The 18,348-nt window shown below is 45.6% G+C and overlaps 1 protein-coding gene across 2 annotated transcripts in view; it reads right to left on the bottom strand.

Moving 5' to 3' along the window:
• UBE2I (ubiquitin conjugating enzyme E2 I) overlaps window positions 1–18,348 on the bottom strand; it is a 141,623-nt gene that overhangs the window by 8,353 nt on the left and 114,922 nt on the right. For both annotated transcript variants that reach the window (XM_085629276.1, XM_085629277.1), the window contains 5 exons: window positions 13,981–14,057; window positions 13,767–13,850; window positions 10,288–10,360; window positions 785–894; window positions 621–700 (listed from right to left, as the gene is read on the bottom strand). In XM_085629276.1, the coding sequence (XP_085485402.1) occupies window positions 621–700; window positions 785–894; window positions 10,288–10,360; window positions 13,767–13,850; window positions 13,981–14,046 (413 nt within the window). In that variant the 5' untranslated portion in view covers window positions 14,047–14,057. The remainder of the gene's footprint in view (window positions 1–620; window positions 701–784; window positions 895–10,287; window positions 10,361–13,766; window positions 13,851–13,980; window positions 14,058–18,348) is intronic.

Here is an 18,348-nt window from a genome sequence, read left to right as displayed (position 1 = left end):
CAGGACGCTTCCAACAATCAGGTCGCTGGTCTGACGCTGTGAGAGCAGCACGAGGATTGGTTAAGTGTTAGCTAGGGTCCTAGAGTTACAAGGGAAGAAGATCAGATCGAGGGCCACGCAGCAGCAATCATGGTAAGTACATTTTCATTTTATTTACTGGTTTTGATTTTATGAAACCACCCACCCACCCATTTGCCAGATCCTCCACTCGCTGAAGTTAGCTCCCACCACTAACTAGGATGCTGAGCAAGGATACCTGAATGGTGGACTCCAGATCTTTCCTGGACAGCGCAGCCACTAGAATCAAATACTTTTCTAAGGTAGAAGTATGATCCCTAAGTAGACACTTCCTGCCTTATCTTTACACTGTAGCGCAAAGATGGAGGCATTTGTAATAATTCGCAAGCATGGTGTGGTCTAACATGCATGAGATTAAGAGAAACCTACACAAATCTCCTCACTTTAAATCACCCTCCCCCCCCTCAAAAAAATTACATTTACAAGATGTTTCAAGGACCTGCATAGGATATGGGTGGCGATATATTAAATCCTAATGACATAGAGCCTTCCTATTCAAGCACTACTATACTAGTATCCAAATGTTTATTTTTAATACCAACCAGTAAATCGTGTATGCCTCTGCTTGAGCTGGATCTTGTATATTTGGTTCATTTAGAAGTTCTTGTATACCTAACAAGATCTTGAAAGAAAGAAAAGTAAGATGTCAAAGGTCAGTCTAGTCTGAGCAATCTATTACATAGCTTGCAGTATATTTGAATGTTACCTGTTTAATTGTGATTGCTGGCCTCCAGTCCTTATCCTCCTCTAAGATGGACAGACACACAGTTCCTGAAGGATACACATTTGGGTGGAATAACGGTGGTTCAAATTTACCTAAAAAAATTATAGAAAAAGAAATTCAGATGAAACATACTACAAAGTGCACAGGACAATATGTGAATGCCTCAAAATTAGTTAGCCAGCAAGGAAGGAGCTTTCGCTACTGCAATTAACTTCTGAGATAAACCTTAGTTTCAACACTAGTTTCTACTTCCAGGAGTCGGGTCAACGTAGGTACCAAAACATTCAAAAGGCAGTTAAAACATGTATAAGGAGGAAGCACCAGAACATCCTTGTGCGCAGGGGGCTCCCTGTGGGCCCATTTGGCCCTCCTTTCTTTGCGGCAGGACTGGCAGTACTTTTAATGGCGGGTGACATACTGATATTATGCTCCATCTACCGGTGACCTGACTACACTTTCCACAGTCATATTATCATACCAAACTGGATGAAAAAGTAACAATGTAAATAAAAGGAGGGAAAAGGGCAGATGTGTAGATTAAAGAAATTAAAATTACAATAGAGTGCCAAACCATTCTTCCAACTGTTCACCAAAGATAATGGTAGTAGAACTGCATAACCAACGCAATTACAGAATGCTAACCCAGTTAGTCTCTCTCCTTGGTCAGTGAAGCTGGGGGTACACAAGTCCATCCTAGACATACTAGTAAAAAATTTAGGACATTGTAAGGATGCCAACAGTTAGCGCAAAAACGAAACCTGAACATTCCTTCGCTATTGCAGCAACATCAGACCTTTACTTTCCAGTGCACAGGAGAGGGGAGATAGGTGCAGCGAAGAAGTGTTCACAAGGCAGTAGCATAAACAAAGAAGGTGTTGGGAATTATGGTAAATATGGGTCCACCAATGGGAGGGGCCGGGGGATCGTTAGAGTAAAAGGGGGCCAGAAGTCAAGTGAGATAAAAAAAAAATAATAATAATAAATCAAGCTGGGTAGGTTGTTGCTTGTGAACCCCAATAAGAAAATCAATGATGGCATGTTAGTTGAAATGAGCATTTATAATGGTCATTATCTATAAAACATGAAGGGATTTGTAGGGCCAACAAACAGGTTGGCTGTAGTGTGTAGAGCCCAGGCCAGTAAAGGTATCTGATGTAGGCTACTGAGGCTGGAGACCAAAGGTGAAAATGATAATCACCTACCTCATCCACAGTACAGGTAATGTATAACCCACCTTGAAAGACCTTCATTTTTTTTCCATCTTAAAAGATAGATGCATTCTCTCCATCACTAATAATGAATATGCTACTTACCAGTATGCATCTGTTCTTGGCATGTAGGGCTGCTGACATTCATATCTGTGCATAGATCGCCGCCTAGTGTTGGGTCCGGATGTTTGCACGTTGTTGTCCTGGAAGAGTCTTCGAAGTATCCTTGGATAGGCGACTCCTCCCCTGGACTACAGTGCGCATGGGCATCCTCTCCATCCTCAGATTTTTCGCCATTGTGGCAGTGATGGAGTAGATACAGAAAGTGATGACCATGATTACAGTAATTCTGAGAGCTGCAGCTGCTACAGGCACCGGGGAGGAGGGAGGGCGATATGAATGTCAGCAGCCCTACATGCCAAGAACAGATGCATACTGGTAAGTAGCATATTCAGTTCGAGGCATGTGGGCTGCTGAATTCATATCTGTGCATAGAATATATAGCAGTACCCTCTATTAGCGGCGGCTACCAGTGCCAGCTGCAGCGGTCTGAAAAAGAGTTTTGAGAACAGCCTGTCCTACAGCTGCCTGCTGTTTTGATTGCACATCTACACAATAGCGTTTGGTAAATGTGTGTGTAGTGGACCAGGTGGCTGCTCTACATATATCATGCAAAGGAATGTTTCCAAGGAAAGCCATGGAGGCCCCGAACTTACGTGTTGAGTGGGCTCGTGGGGGAATCGTTAATGTGCGTTTAGCCTTTTGATAGCAAATTTGAATACATTTAACGATCCATCTGGCTATGCCTGCTTTGGAGATGGCGTTACCTTTGTGGTGTGGGGCAAAGGCAACGAAAAGTTGTTTTGTTTTCCTAAAGACTTTAGTCCTGTCGATGTAGTACATGAGGGCTCTCTTTACATCCAGTGTATGGAGTGCTCTTTCTGCGACAGTTTGTGGGTTTTGAAAGAAAACAGGCAGTTCAATAGTTTGATTCATGTGGAACTGCGATATCACCTTGGGCATGAATTTGGGGTTGGTACGTAGTACGACCCTGTTGGCGTGAACCTGTATGAATGGCTCTTGAATGGTTAGTGCCTGGAGTTCACTAACTCTTCTTAACAAAGTGATTGCCACTAGGAAAGCTACTTTCCAGGTGAGGAATTGAATCTCACATGAGTGGAGAGGTTCGAAGGGTGGACCCATCAGTCGGGTGAGGACCAGGTTGAGGTTCCACACCGGTGCTGGTGGGTGTCTTGGGGGAATTACTCGTTTAAGTCCCTCCAAGAAGGCTTTGATGGCAGGCACTTTGAATAAAGAGAGGTGCTGCCTGTTTTGGAGATAGGCTGATATTGCGGTCAAATGGACACGTATTGAGGTGTATGCCAGATTGCATCGGTACAGGTGTAGGAGGTAACAAATTATGTTTTGGATGGATGCATCTAGCGGGTTAATGTCAGTATTATTGCAATAAATGACGAACCTTTTCCATTTGGCTGCATAGCAAGCCCTGGTAGTGGGTCTCCTGGCCTCCTTAATGATGTCCATACAGTCAGGTGGCAGGTTTAGGTAGCCAAACTCTAGGACTTCAGGAGCCAGATTGCCAGGTTCAGCTGTTGCGGATCTGTGTGCTGAATCTCTCCATGGTTCTGCGTCAAATGCGCGGGTTTGATCCGCAGTCTTTGATGGGGCACCACGGAAAGTTCGAGAAAGGTAGTGTACCATGGCTGGCGTGCCCATGTTGGAGCAACCAGGACGAGTGTTAGTGAGTGTTGTCTGAGTTTGCGAGCCACCAGCGGTATCAATGGTGCTGGGGGAAAAGCGTACGCAAATCTGCCGGACCAGTTCATCCATATCGCATTGCCCTACGACTGCGGATGTGGGAACCTGGCGGCAAAGCTTTGGCATTTTGCGTTTGCTTGTGGCGAATAGGTCTATCTCTGGGTGACCCCACTGCTGGAAGTACGGTTGGAGTACTGATGGGTGTAACTCCCACTCGTGCATCTGGTGGCTGTGTCTGCTGAGCAGATCCGCCATCTGGTTGTCTTTGCCGGGGAGGTGTTCCGCCATGAGGAACATGTTCCTCTGAATGGCCCACTTCCACATGCTCTGAGCCAGATGAGACAACTGTGGAGAGTGTGTTCCTCCCTGCTTCTGTATGTAGTACATGGCAGTACATGGCAGTCATGTTGTCCGTCCGGATCAACACGACTTTGTTGCACAAGTGTACTTTGAATGCCTTCATGGCTAGGAAGATTGCCATCAGTTCTAGAAGGTTGATGTGCATCTTCTTTTGTTGTGTTGTCCATAGTCCCTGCACTGTGTAATTGAGTACATGAGCTCCCCATCCCTGGAGAGACGCGTACGCTGTCAGTATTATTTGTGGAACAGGCTCTTGGAATGGTCGGCCCTTGCAAAGGTTTTGTGGATTCCACCAATGCAGAGAGTTGTATGCCCGACCGCTCACCAACACTAGGTCTTTTAGTTGCCCGTGAGCCTGAGTCCATTGACGTGCTAAGCACTCCTGAAGCGGGCGCATATGTAGTCTCGCGTGTGGGACTATGAAAATGCAGGAGGCCATCATGCCTATCAACTGCATGAACACTCGCGCGGGAAGGGAGTGTGGGGGTTTGAACTTGGAAATCAGCATTTGCATGCAGTTGATCCTCACTAAATTTGGCTGAGCTGTGGCTGCCAGAGTGTCTATGGTCGCACCCAGGTACTGTTGTACGTGTGCGGGTTGGAGATGTGATTTTGGGTAATTTAGTGAGAACCCCCAGGCTGTGAAGGAGGTGAATGGTGCGGGACATGTGGCTGGCGCATTGCTGGGCTGACTTTGCCTGAACAAGCCAGTCGTCCAGGTAAGGGTAGACATGAATGTGTTGCCTCCGTAAATGTGCAGCCACTGTAGCTAGGCACTTTGTGAAGACCCTGGGCGCTGTTGTCACGCCGAAGGGAAGAACCTTGAATTGGTAGTGCTGCCCCTGAATAGTGAACCTGAGATATTTTCTGTGTGATGGGTGAATGGGTATGTGGAAATACGCATCTTTGAGGTCTAGCGTGGCTAGGAAGTCTCCCTGTTTGAGCAATGGGAGGACTTGGAGGGTGAGCATGTGGAAATGCTCTGAGAGAATGTAGCGGTTGAGGGGTCTCAGGTCTAGTATGGGTCTGAGTGACCCGTCCTTCTTTGGTATTAAAAAGTACAGGGAGTACACCCCCGTACCGTGCTCGTGGACGGGTACGACCTCTATTGCGCCTTTTTGCAGCATACTTATAACTTCCTACTGTAATAGCGCTAAGTGCTCTGAGGGCATAGGACGGTGTCTTGGCGGTATTGTGGGTGGAGTTGAGGTTAATTCTAGGCAGTAACCGTGTTTGATAATATCTTTGACCCACCTGTCCGTGGTGATGGAGTTCCACGTGGACAGGAACCTTCGTAGCCTTCCCCCGACAGGTGTTATGTGGTCGGGAGGAAGGGAGAGGACGTCACTGTTTGTTCTTGGGAGAGGATCTGGTATTGCCGTATCCGCGCCCTCTACCCTTTGTGCTTGAACCACGATATCCACCCCGGGTGTTTTTATCGTAGGTACTTTGGGTGTTGCCCTTGTTGTAGGTTTGCTGTGACCCCTGTCCTCTACCTGCTCCTCTATTTCCGGGGCGACGAAAGGAGCCACTCCGAAAGGTCTGCGTTTGGAGAGCCCCCATGGACTTTGCAGTGTCTATGTCCTTTTTTATTTTTTCTAGGGTGGTGTCAACCTCTGGTCCGAATAAGTAGTCGGGGTTGACCGGCTGATTGAGGATGTTATTCTGAACCTCCGGTTTGAATCCGGAGATTCGCAACCAGGCGTGTCGTCGTAACATGACGCTAGTGCTTATTGCTCTGGCAGCTGTGTCTGCGGCATCCAGTGCACACTTAATGGATGCGTTAGTGAGGAGTTGTCCCTCCCTGATGAGGATCTCTGCTCCCTCTTTGTATTGGTCAGGGAGATGTTGGAGTAATGTTTCTAATGTGTCATAGTGTGCGCGATCGTAGCGAGCTAGGAGCGCCTGAGTATTGGCAATACGCCATATGTTAGCTGCCTGGGCTGCAATCCTTTTGCCGGAGGTCTCTAGCACCTTGGACTCTTTGTCCGGGGGAGGAGCATCCCCAGTTGTCTGTGAGTGCGCCCGTTTGCGAGCAATGGCGACTACGATGGAATCCAGAGGCAACTGGCCTCTAATGTAGGTAGGGTCCCCAGGCGCCGACCTATATTTCTTGTCGATCCTGGGGTTTATTACTCGTGCCCTGGTGGGTTCTTTGAAAATGTCCTTTGCTGGTTTGAGGACACCTTTCAACATGGGTAGAGTTTTGATATTCCGTTCTGAGGATGCGAAAGTATCCATTAGAAAATCGTCCTTGATTGTGTCGGAGTGGAGTTGCACACCATGATTGGCCGCAGCACGTTCAATAAGGGTGTTGAATGCGGCAGTGTCCTCTGTGGGAGATGTTTTCGCGCCATATAGCTGCGTGTCCTGTGTATCCATATGTGCACCCGGGTCTGCAGGGTCATCCCAAGCCTGATCAGGGTCCTGTTGGCCGTCAGGGTCCATCTGTCCGGGGTAGGGGACGTGGTCACCCATGTAGTCCTCCAAAACGTCGGTTTCGGAGTGTGTCGGAGAGAAGGACTGTGGATCTTGGTAAGAGGTATGGAGAGGTTCGTAATGAACTGGTTCCGAATCCACTGGCAGCTTTTTCTTTAGAGGGATCCGGTAGGAGTCCAAAGCTGGCTCGGAAGTTATCCTCCGCTTGTGGAGCATCATTCTGCCGGTGTCGGCATCGATGATGTGGGATGGTGACGTCTCCGTAGGAGAGCGTTCGGCAGGCGTGATCCTAGTGTGGGTGACACGTGTTCTGATTTCGAACAGTTTGGGTGCCGTGGATGGCGGCAGGCCAAAAGTGATGTTGGCCGGTGCCGGAGAAGCTTTGAGCTTTTTTCGGCTCGGAGCCTGAAGGGTCCTGTAGGGCTGCCTTTTCTTTGATGCGTTGCAAGGACGCTGCAACTTGCCGCACCTGGAACGCCGACGGTTCTTTGGCGCCGACCGGTTCTGTAGAGGGAGGCGTGGACTTTTTCGGCGCCACGGGGTCATCGAGTCGAGGAGAGGTAGTAGCTGTCGACGGAGTCGATGATTGTGCCTTTGGTGCTGCTTTCGAAGTAGTGTGAGACGCAGCAGCTATTTTGACCTTTGTGGCTGGAGCCGATTGTTTCGGTGCCGGGAGCCGAGGCGGTTTGGCGGCACCGATGGCCTTTTTCCGTGTGTCGGCGCAGACGTCGGCTGCTGCGAGCTCGGCACCGAAGTCCCGTTTGGTGCGGTCGGTGCCGACGGGTTTGGCTGGCGTCGAAGGTGTGGTGGGCCTCGATCCGACCAGTGTTACTTTCAGTTTCTGTGGAACCGATACGGCTTTCGGTTTCGATGAAGGGAAACCAGTCGTTTTGGGTAGTAATGGCTGCCGCTGAATGGCCGGGCCAGAGGGCGGGGCCGAAGAACTGCGGGATAGGTCTTGGGTAAGGCCCGAAGGCGATCCCTCGACCGGAGCCATAGACTGACGCACTGGGATATCCTCCGTCTGTACGGGTAGGCCTTGCTCGTCACCGGAGCTACTCTCTTCGGCCCCTAAGGCCTCATTGTAGTCTCCTACCTCGGTGTCGGCTTCGTCTCTGTGAAAGAGTCGTTCTTCGATGTCTTCCGATCCGGAGTTGTGTTCGGAAGCGGGGCTGGAGGGTAGGTTCTCCACGTCTTCCACATCTTCGTCCTCGGCGCTGAAGATGTTGGTCGGGGCCAGTGCCGCTTGCTGCGCTTCAAGTCTCGCTGCTCGTCGATTCCGGAGAGTCTTTTTGGATCGGAATCGGGCACAGGCCATACATGTGGACTCGTCGTGATCCGGTGAAAGGCATTTGTTGCACACCGGGTGGACGTCAACATGGGGATATTTCGCATTGCATACAGGACACCGCTTGAATGGTGTCCTCGATTCCATCGTCGAAGTCGGGTCGATGGTCGGATATGATGCGAAAAGAGTTGGTCTTGAAGTTAGTAAACTAACAAATAACTATAGATACCGATCGGGAACAGTACCGACGCGAACTAAAGGCCTTTTGGCCTGAAAAAGGTTTTTCCTAACTTGAGTCAAGATAAGCACATCCGAACCCAATGACGGAAAAAAACAATCTGAGTATGGAGAGGATGCCCATGCGCACTGTAGTCCAGGGGAGGAGTCACCTATCCCAGGATACTTCGAAGACTCTTCCAGGACAACAACGTGCAAACATCCGGACCCAACACTAGGCGGCAATCTATGCACAGATATGAATTCAGCAGCCCACATGCCTCGAACATAAGCTTTAAGGAAAGTTGGTATAAGCTAAAATAGAGACTGGAAATAACTATTTAAAATAAGTAGCATACTAGAACCATAGAGACTCTTGGCTACATTTATAACAATGTACAGGTAAAAACAATTGGTCCCGACTGTGGTACAGAAAAATTGAGTTTGCATCAACTTCGTTTATAGCGAATATCATGGAAGAGAACACTTTAGTACAAAACCGTTCCAAGATGGCTAACCTTGCATATGCACAGTTCCACCTTGGAATTGTTTTTGACAATGTATAACAAAACCAGAGCGCGCGAGAGCAAAGAATAGAGCAGGCGAGAGCAAAGAAGAGAGCGCATGAGAGCAAAGAAGAGAGCGCACGAGAGCAAAGAAGAGAGCGCACGAGAGCAAAAGGGTCTATACAAGTTGCCATACTGAAATGTTTTTGCCTCACAAAGCACAAAAAGCATTCCAATATTATTGATCTGCCATCTTGGAATGGTATAGTATGGGTGGGATGCAGTTTACATACTTACAAGCAAGACGTAGTCAGCTAGTAGTGCACAACTACCGAGCCCTCAACATGGGGGGGGGGGGGGGGGGGGGGGGGGGAGTGGGGCATCTTAGAAAGTGTAGAAAGATCAGGAGGAAGTGTAGAGGCAAGAGCACCAGATTAGCAGAGAATGGGTAGGAGTCTAGCAGAGCAATATAAAACTCCATTGGAGGTAGGATGCAGCAACAGCCAATGCAACAAAATGAGAGCCAACCACATCTGGGCTGTTCTACGATGTGATTGATAACTGTCTCAAGTAATAGGCTGAAAGGGGAACAAAAAATGCCAATGTGGACTAAGCCAAAACCCACTCCAAGTATATGTTAAAGTATTACATACAATAAGATCCGTCAACAAGAGGCACCTTAAGCTGTGTCTAGATGTAACCAAATAATCACAGGTGACTATACTTTTTGAATACTATTATTCAATATGCAGAAAATTTATTGGAGAAAATGAAATTCAAACCGTCCAGAAAAATGCAACTACAAATAAATGGGCAAAACAAAAACTCATGACACTTACAGTTCTCCTCCTATAAAAGGAGGTTGGAACTTTAAAGAAACCAGAGACAATAAATCATGCAACAAAGGGGGCCATATAATACCCTCGAAACTTCCATACATCAAAAAAAGTGATCTTAATTAAATCACTGATGTTTTTAAAAACATACAATTAAAAAACAAATATTACTAAGTGTGTTTATACATCGCATTGTACCAAGGCTGGCACGGAGCCAGGATTCAAGGAAATCTGACTAGCTAATAACAAAAGGTGGATGAAGATAACTAAAATGAACGTTTACTTTATCTGTTCTCTTCAATGCAATCCACTTCTCATGATAAGAGACCAGGTATTTAGAGACATTTATTGCACCATAGGTTAAGGCTGGGAGGAAGCACTACAGCTCACGAGCTGCTGACCTTCACCATCTGGTTTCCTTCATCAATTAATTATATGTACCCATATGCAAAGACCACGCTGCCGGTGCAAACTGGACCTTTCCACCCACTAGAGGTATATTTGTGGTCTGCAACGTAAATCACACAATTTGTTTGTAGACTTAGGCTATGCAGTCAAAACACACAAACGCCCCCAGCATGTCTCTTGTCACTCAAAGAAGGAGCCAATTGTGACAGCCGAAGAATTCCTCACTGCCACTTAAACATTACAATCCCAAAGCCTTTATTGTGGAAGTTCCCACTACTTGCAAAAGAAGGTGAAAAAGAAAATTCCAAATCCCACCTTTTACAATTTGTTTTCCTTGCCTGAAAAGATGTACATGAAGGCCAAAAAGTATTAAGACGTTTCCTGTGCCATGGCTTGAATACCTTTAACAAAGCAAAGCAGGAGCATTCTACCAAGAACTACTTACATTTTGGAGGTGAAGAGGGATAATCATCCTTAAAAAGCATCCGTAGTTTAAATAAACCGCCTTCCCATGGGGTCTGTCAAACAATCAAAAGCAAAATTAACAGTCAGGACAACAAGCACTGCAAGGTCCACAATGAGAAACGTGACAGTTGGGAGTAATTCCTACAGAATGGAAAGCAGGTCATGCACATTGAAGAGAACGACGTGGATCAGTGTGGTGGTGCAACACCACAAAGACTGGCCAAGTTCGAAAGTGCAGAGCACGATTACCTACCTTTTCATGCTCAGTCAAATGCACAATCTTTTCAGGGCTTTAAGTTTTAAATACATTTGCAAACTGCATGGGAATATGCACAAATGAAGGCAAAAACCCATTGTAAAAGGTGATCAACACAATAATCTCAAAGACAGCACAGAAAGCGCACTCCAGTACCAGTTCTTTAGTGCAGACGTTTATTCGAAGTCTGCAACATATGCAGTTTTGTATTGATCTGCAATAAGTTATGGCAACTGGACAGAAATTTTGAGTAAGGCAATACTACTAAAAATATATATTGCATGACACGCAAAATGGATGCATATTTTGTGGCATGGTGTGAAGGTGGAAACTTCACACAAATCCAATCACAAAAAAAACACTTGTCACAAAGCACAATTCTCACTTTTTGTTGTTATGCGTAAATGCAAAGAAAAAAAAACTGGTCAAAGATTGCTATAAAGTCCACAATAGACTTTCAGGAATAGGTACCAAAATTACTGCATCGCTACAAACAACTTTTACAATACAAACCAGAGTTGAGCCCACAGGTGACTTAGCAATTTAGCACCTTCTCTTTAAAATCTAGATGTATAGCACTGGATGATAACGATTATAGATCTAACGGTTGACAAAGAGTTCTAAAATGCACATCTATGGAGCAGGGGCGGGTTCTCAATTAGGGCTGACAGCCCCTCTGAAAATTCCTACAGATTTACATTAAAAAATATAAAATAGATTGATTTATTTAGAGATCCGATCATATGTCTAAATAAATTGATGTATTTAAGTCAGGGATGTCTGTTTCAGGCTGCCTGCCCCGTATTGATGTGAAGCAGATGTCAGGCAGTTAATCCACTTTAACGTGACACAGGGCTTTCCGTTTTAAAGCCCTTCATTGCCATTGGGGTCTCTGGTTGTATGCACACTGTAGCCCGTGATGTAATAAGAGTCATGGTTTCGAGTGTAGGAGACTACAGCCCTGCGTGATTTCAGACGTCCCTCATTCAAAGACGTAGATTCCACCCTTTCGTCATACATGAGTGTGGATGCAAGTACTTTTGATCTGGTGCCTTGTTCTCGGTAATGGTAAGTGTTGGCAAAATAATGCTATGTTCTGTATATTGTGCCGAGACCCCTCATCACTCTAAACTCCCTCACTGTGACACACCCCAGGCCCTCGCTGCACATTGCTCGCTCCTTTAGAAGTGGAGCTGAGACATTTGCTCCCTTGTGAAATGGATCCAAATATCCAAGTCAGGCCCAAAGCGAGAGATATGTGCTTACTATGTAACATGTGCTAACAGCGGCCAGTTCACTGATGTAGGGCATTAAAACTGGCCCTGTGTACATGCCCCTAAGTTAACACTGATGCTAAAAACATGGATGGACTTGAAAACAATGAATGTTAAACGTAGAGGGAATGCATTTAAGCGATTTAGTTCCTCTCATTTTACATGCTGTACTTAATCTTGCATTCCCTACGAGTTAGCTATTTTATAATGTAGTTGTTCATCTGTATCTGTGCATACTTTGAAGCTTGAGCTATGCCAGGTGTTTATGAGGCACTAGGCAAGCATACATTTTAAAGGGCAAAAGGGGTCATGCAGAACAATTTACACATTACAGTAACTGTTGAACAAATTAATGCAAGACGTTATGGGGCAGTTTTTAAAGTGTTCCAATATTTCAATACTATACGTTCCCACTGCCCAACAACAACACACAAGGGATTAAAGGGATAAGGATAATCACTACTAACCAAGCTATTAAAACTTCAGTAAAAAGTACTTCCTACAAAATGCTTCACCAATATTTTGAAAGCCTCGACTGGTACACCATCAATGAAATGGCTAACTGATATACAAATTAAAATCACTAATAAAAAAAAGGTACTTCGATAGTGCAATCACTTACTCAACCCCTTCTTGTTATCAATATGATAGAGGTTGAAGCTGAACTTGTTATTGCAGTTTCCCGCTGTAGTTGAGGTAATTGGTGGATGCTAAATGTATAGCTGTGGTAACTACTTGGGATGCTTACCACAGTGGCTATTTTGGTCCCTCACATGATCCTTGCCATTTGTAGCAATGGCCCCTAGAGTACTTGCCGCTGCAGCTTCTGTGGCAGTAGCTGTGGTGGAGCTAAGACCAGAGTATAGGACTACATAGATTATCTGCGAGTCACCCAATTTGCTAATGCCCTCTACTCGGTTTGTACCGCAGAAAATAAGGATTAAGTATATGGGGAAAGAAGCGATAAAAGGATGGACAGAAAGAACACCACTAGCCCAGAAGCTACTTCCACCATTAGGGCCGATGGTACCTTTGACTCCTACAGGCACGACTGCAAGAATAACTAGAGACTGTCAAACCCAATGGGGCGGGGTGGAGGTTGGGGACACAGCAAAAAACGCACACAAGGAAGGGGGTCTGTCGACTGTGAAAGAACCGACCAACTACTGACATTTCCAGACAGTTTAGAGTCGGAGGCAGCTCATTTGCGGAATCCCTTTCAAATCTGAAGACAAAGATTTACCGGAAATTCAATTACACCTATCCTTGATTGAAAAATCAGTGATTAAGAAAACTGGTCAGAACAAGGCGGTTGGTTGACATTTTGAGTCGGGCAGAATTCCAAACATTAACAAGGCAGAGCAGGAGAGTCAAATAATGTCCTCTGCAGTCCAGCTGACCATAGCCACTCTTCCCCCAAACCAGCAGACAGGGACACCCAACATGTGGTAAATAAGAAAAAGCAGGTTGCAACTTGCTGCTAACCGCACCCCCACATCCCCACCCCAAGATGTTTGTATCACAAGAGCAGGAAATCCAGCAGAGGACAAAGCTGCGCCCACTGTAGGGACAACGCAGTGACCAGACGCACCACAGCAGGAGCAACAGCAGCCACACAGCAGCTGCTTTGTTTGTCCCTGCTCCATCCGATCTATTCAAGAGATTGTCACTGCCTGCTGTAAATATGCATCAACACCACTGCCAGCCTTTGCGTGACGGAAGCTCAGTGGAGCAATCGTGTAGAAAACCTACTTTCACTCGCTCTCCACTCACCAATTCAAAAACACAAGACGTAAACTGCTGAAACTGACAGGAAGAGCCCCTCTGTGTATACTTTGCCAACACGAAGCATGGCGTACTGCTAATGCATTCTCTAGGCAGACCTAAAAACCTGAAATTTAATGGTGGGCATGCTAGTTTAAAACTTACCCCCTTTTTTCCTGGGATTGCACACTCCCAGTTCATCAGATTCATTGTGCCATCTGGATTTTTCGTTGGTACTGCAACAAATCCCTATTTTAAAACATTATATTAGAACTAGAGCGGATTCAAATGGAGACCATTAAATACAGATTTAAAAAAAAAACAGTTTGGAAAATGGTGTGAATCAAATGTGTTATAGGTCAAGTGTTGTTCTACTTACAAACGGGTGATCTTTTCTCCACGCTTTCCTCTCCTGTGCCAGTCTGCTCAGGGCTATGCCAGACATATTCAACCTATCTGTAAAATTAAAGCACGTGTCAAGTTAATTATATTAAAGAATCCTGGTGTTGCATTATTTTATTCAGTTCCCTCCAAGACGATTAGATTTGTCAAAACGCAGCACTGAAGACTGTACAGAGCAAGTCACGTTTGCATTCTTGTGCAATAGCCCCATCTAGTGTTTGATATGAAGGCAAAAAAGCCAAGGGAAAAGTAAAGTTATGCCAGCATTCTGAAGGAAGATCCAGTCATAAACCACAAAGGCCTGATTAAGTGCATACAAGTAAAAAACAAAAAGCAATCCATTTTTCATGAGTTTCGCTGATATGAAGGTGCACCTTTGCAGGTAGGTCGTCATTTACTGCTCGGGCAGAAGAGGACCCTTTGATTCCTAACCCTGCGAGAACAGCCAGCAGAGAAAGCATAGCACAGATCGCTTTCAAGTGACTAACTAGAAAGCTACCCTGAACAATTACGCTCTTCAGTTGTACAGCAAAGCTCCAGTTTGTAAAACAAGAAGGTACACAACACTGCCTTGTAATGTGTGCTGCAGCCTTCACAAAGCTCCTGCGATCAGTCGTCCTAACCACGGACAAACAGCGCAGAACATACTCAGAGGTACGACTCTGACCGGAGCCAGTGCCTGAATGGAGAACATTCAATCCATGCTGGGCACAAGGGGAGTTAAAATCACACAAACTCCTCCCCCCCCACACACACTTCTTGTTACACCGCCTCCAAACGGACACCAGACTCGGACCTACAAACTCAGTGTTAAACCGTTCTTCCAACATTTCACTTTAGAGAATAATCACTTCCGGGACGAGGATAGTTTGGCTTGCATTCAGCATGGTCCAAAAAACGTTAGGGAAATAGGGCTAAACCCACATTTTTACATCACTTTCTTCCTAGGTTTAAATACTCTTTGGAAGAATACACCAGACAACATGGGAAACGGAGGTTTCTCAAATCCGCTCTACCAATTTTCCGAACGAGATGAGGGTATACACTTAAGGCAATCGCATCCTATTCTCACCGCACACATCCTACATCCCATCAGCCACCCTTAACAGGGCTGAGCTAGAACACGGTCATTCACAACAGCCAAGTTTGTAAATCGCCAACTTCTGATCAGGTGTGAGGACGAGACAGTGTAACAGAGCGGTCGTCCAGAAGATTTAGGCCCTCATTCTTCAAGGAATCGGAGTTGCATGCTTAATCCCACACACGTCATTATTGGAATTGAAGGGGAGGATTCCATTCCAAGATGTGGAATTAGCACAATCACAAGCACTTATATGCACCATATTCCTGTAGGGGTCGCTCAAACCTGGACCATTTTCCATTGGCACAATTTAGGAAGATTCGGATGATGAAATGCAACTCTGAAATCACACTCCTACTACGCGACCCTTCACCCCCAGGATCGGATAGTAACTCCATTAACTGTTGAATCGGGATTTTCTTCCACGTCCGAATCAGGGTTTAAAACTAACCTGGGTTTATGTATTTTTAGCAAGAACATATCAGAAATTTAGATGGTGACCGATTCATAGATAGAAGAAACCAAGCCTACGAACATAGCAACATCTACGATCTCAGCAATTATACTGGACATCTCTCCCAGAATTACCTATAGTAAAAGCACAACGTTTGAAAGCGGCCATAAACTAGATGGATTTAGACTTGGATTTTTAAAACTGTCTGTTGGGTAAATCTGGATTAAACCATGCTGTAGACCAGACGCCTATCTGCCTATAATTAGGGCTCCCAGATTTCAGTTTTTACAGATAAATGCACGAGATGAAAATAGTTAAACAGAATGAAATTCCTTAAACTGCATAACTCAACAACATTATGTTTATGCTAAAATGTTGATGTATTTTGTACTATATTTAGCGACCCAGGGCTAAAACCTGACAGGTAGAAAAGTAACAGCACACGTTTCTGTGTTAAATAAGGACATAAAAGTTACTTCATTTATTCAAAAACGCATTGATATAACGGTTCAAAAATAAATATGGATACCTACAGTCCGAAACGTTAAACAAATTCCATGAAACCGGGAGTACACCTATAATCGGTTCGTCGATCTGAACTGCAAACTCCTTTACCCCCCCCACTTCAACCTTTCCTTTACTGCACTCCACCGAAACTTCTCTCCTGGTCAACTCTTTCCTCTGCTCATCTTTATAAACAATCCTTCCCCTCTTGGTTCATTGAATATCTGCTGCTTTCCCAATGGTCAAAAGCTTCTTTGCCATTTTTTGGGGGATTCTCACTTGCTGCACTTTTTGGGCTCTTTGTAGCCATCTGGCAACTCCTCTAGCGTGGGATTTTTTGGGCTCCCCAGGACTGGTCCTCTGCCCCCTTTCTACATTTGCATTATTTCACTAGTTCCCAATCAACTTGTCATAACTGCTATGAGGGAATCTGCCTGCCCACTATCCAAACAGATTCTTCACCCCAGACCCTCATTTTTGCACTTGTCCTCCATCGTCTCCAGAAGACTAGTCTTACACCTCTTTGCTCTTCTTTTCCCCATTCCCAACAGCACATCTTTCTCCAGCTCCGCACAGTGGCTTCCATTTAATGCTAATCTCAAAGGCCACTTTTACTTATTTTCTTTCAAATTAATACATGTTCATCTCCATACATCCTCCCTTCTACTTTCCATGCCAGAAAGTAGGTTCTATATTAGTATTCGTAGCTGAGGAAATATCAGGGAACACCCAGAATTTAAAAATCTTGAGGCCTAGTAAGGATGCTTGGGAGTAAACGAATTTGACCATCATCAAGTGAAAGTGGACTATACTGTAAGTCGGTTCCCCATGTTGCAATGCTGTACAAGTGTAATAGCAATGGTAGTTTTACAATGAACCTCTTTTATACAGCCTGCAAAGAACATCGTAAGATGGCTCAACACATTTTACAGATTCGAGGTTTGTCTTGAGGAGAGATGCAAGCCTACGAGTAACAAACAGGGAAAATAAAGGTCTGATTGTAATGTGATAACACGCAAACAGATGCATGCACAAACAACCTCTGCTATGTCTCCATGAACCCTGCCCCTTTCTGAGCCCCGTTTTTCCCCATTCCCCAAGTGAGGAACAGAAAAGAGCAGTGCATCTGATCAGGTCTGCTTTCTTCACTACTCGCAGGCTTATCTTGCTGGAAACGGCTAGAGGGCCCACCATGACCTGCAGCTCTCCAGACCCATTGATCCTTCCCTCCCTCCCACAGGTCCCCACAGCCCAAATACCACTGGCACTTGTGCCTCTCCTGCTTGGAGGGGTAGGAGCAACCCAACATTTAGCAAAGTACTTATTCTAATCCAGTGACTCCAGTGACATTAGTGTGAACTCTTGATACACCTCATCACTCTTCATTTGATACCTGGACCCAACCTGGGATGTACAACTTAATTTTCTTTGGGGATACTATTAACTGCTGCCATCAGGAGTCTCTGGCTTGACCTTCCAGACTATCAATGCAGTAACCACATCAGAGGCCTCAGAGAGCAAGAGGGTTCACCCAGCTCACTGGGCAGCCAGCAATCGCTAATCTTGCTCACAAACTGCTAGCAAAGGCAAGTCTACAAATTAGGGCCCCTTACCAGGAACCAAAGCAGCACACACTGCTAGCGAGAGCAAATATAGCACAGAAGGGACTACCATGGGGGCTGAACCATAACCTAACACAGACCAAGCATGCTAAATCAGTGCAAAGGACTAATCTATCACCACCACGTGGCAGCCTGTGCCGGACCAACACAAGCAGCTGCCAACAATGGCCTAGCCAAACCACACGTCGAGGCAGACTATGCTAGAGGGCGAGCTCGTCTAGCATGCTATACACTGTAAGTACCCAATAAGCAAGGCTCAGCTATCAAAGTCTAATAGTGCAGAACGGATAAGGAAGTCAGGACTAATGACACACACAGGCTTCCAGCAATATGCAACCAAAACATGTGGCTAAATACAAGAGAGCGAATAATAATCTAATTCATGCCATTTTGTCCTTTGCATATAAAAGTTGGCAGCGGCAGATTTAAGCAAAAAGGAGAGCGGATTCATTCACGCTCAGATAAAACAGGTGCAATCTGCAGCGAAAGCTCCTGCAAACACAGCCAACATGTGTCCGCATCCAAAGGAAGAGGGCTGACAGGCACGTGTCCAGGAATGCAAGGGAGGAACGACGACTGCAGTTCAGCAGCTCTCAGAATCAACACAGTGGGAGAAAATGGCGAGACGTTCTTCCGAATCTCAGAAGAGTTCTAGGCTTAACCTTTCTGAATTCACAACGAACC

The sequence above is a fragment of the Triturus cristatus genome, chromosome 10, assembly GCF_964204655.1.
Source record: "Triturus cristatus chromosome 10, aTriCri1.1, whole genome shotgun sequence".
Taxonomy (NCBI): Eukaryota; Metazoa; Chordata; class Amphibia; order Caudata; family Salamandridae; genus Triturus; species Triturus cristatus.
The sequence above is the reverse complement of the archived record's forward strand: the minus strand, read 5'-3'. Positions and strand labels throughout refer to the sequence as shown.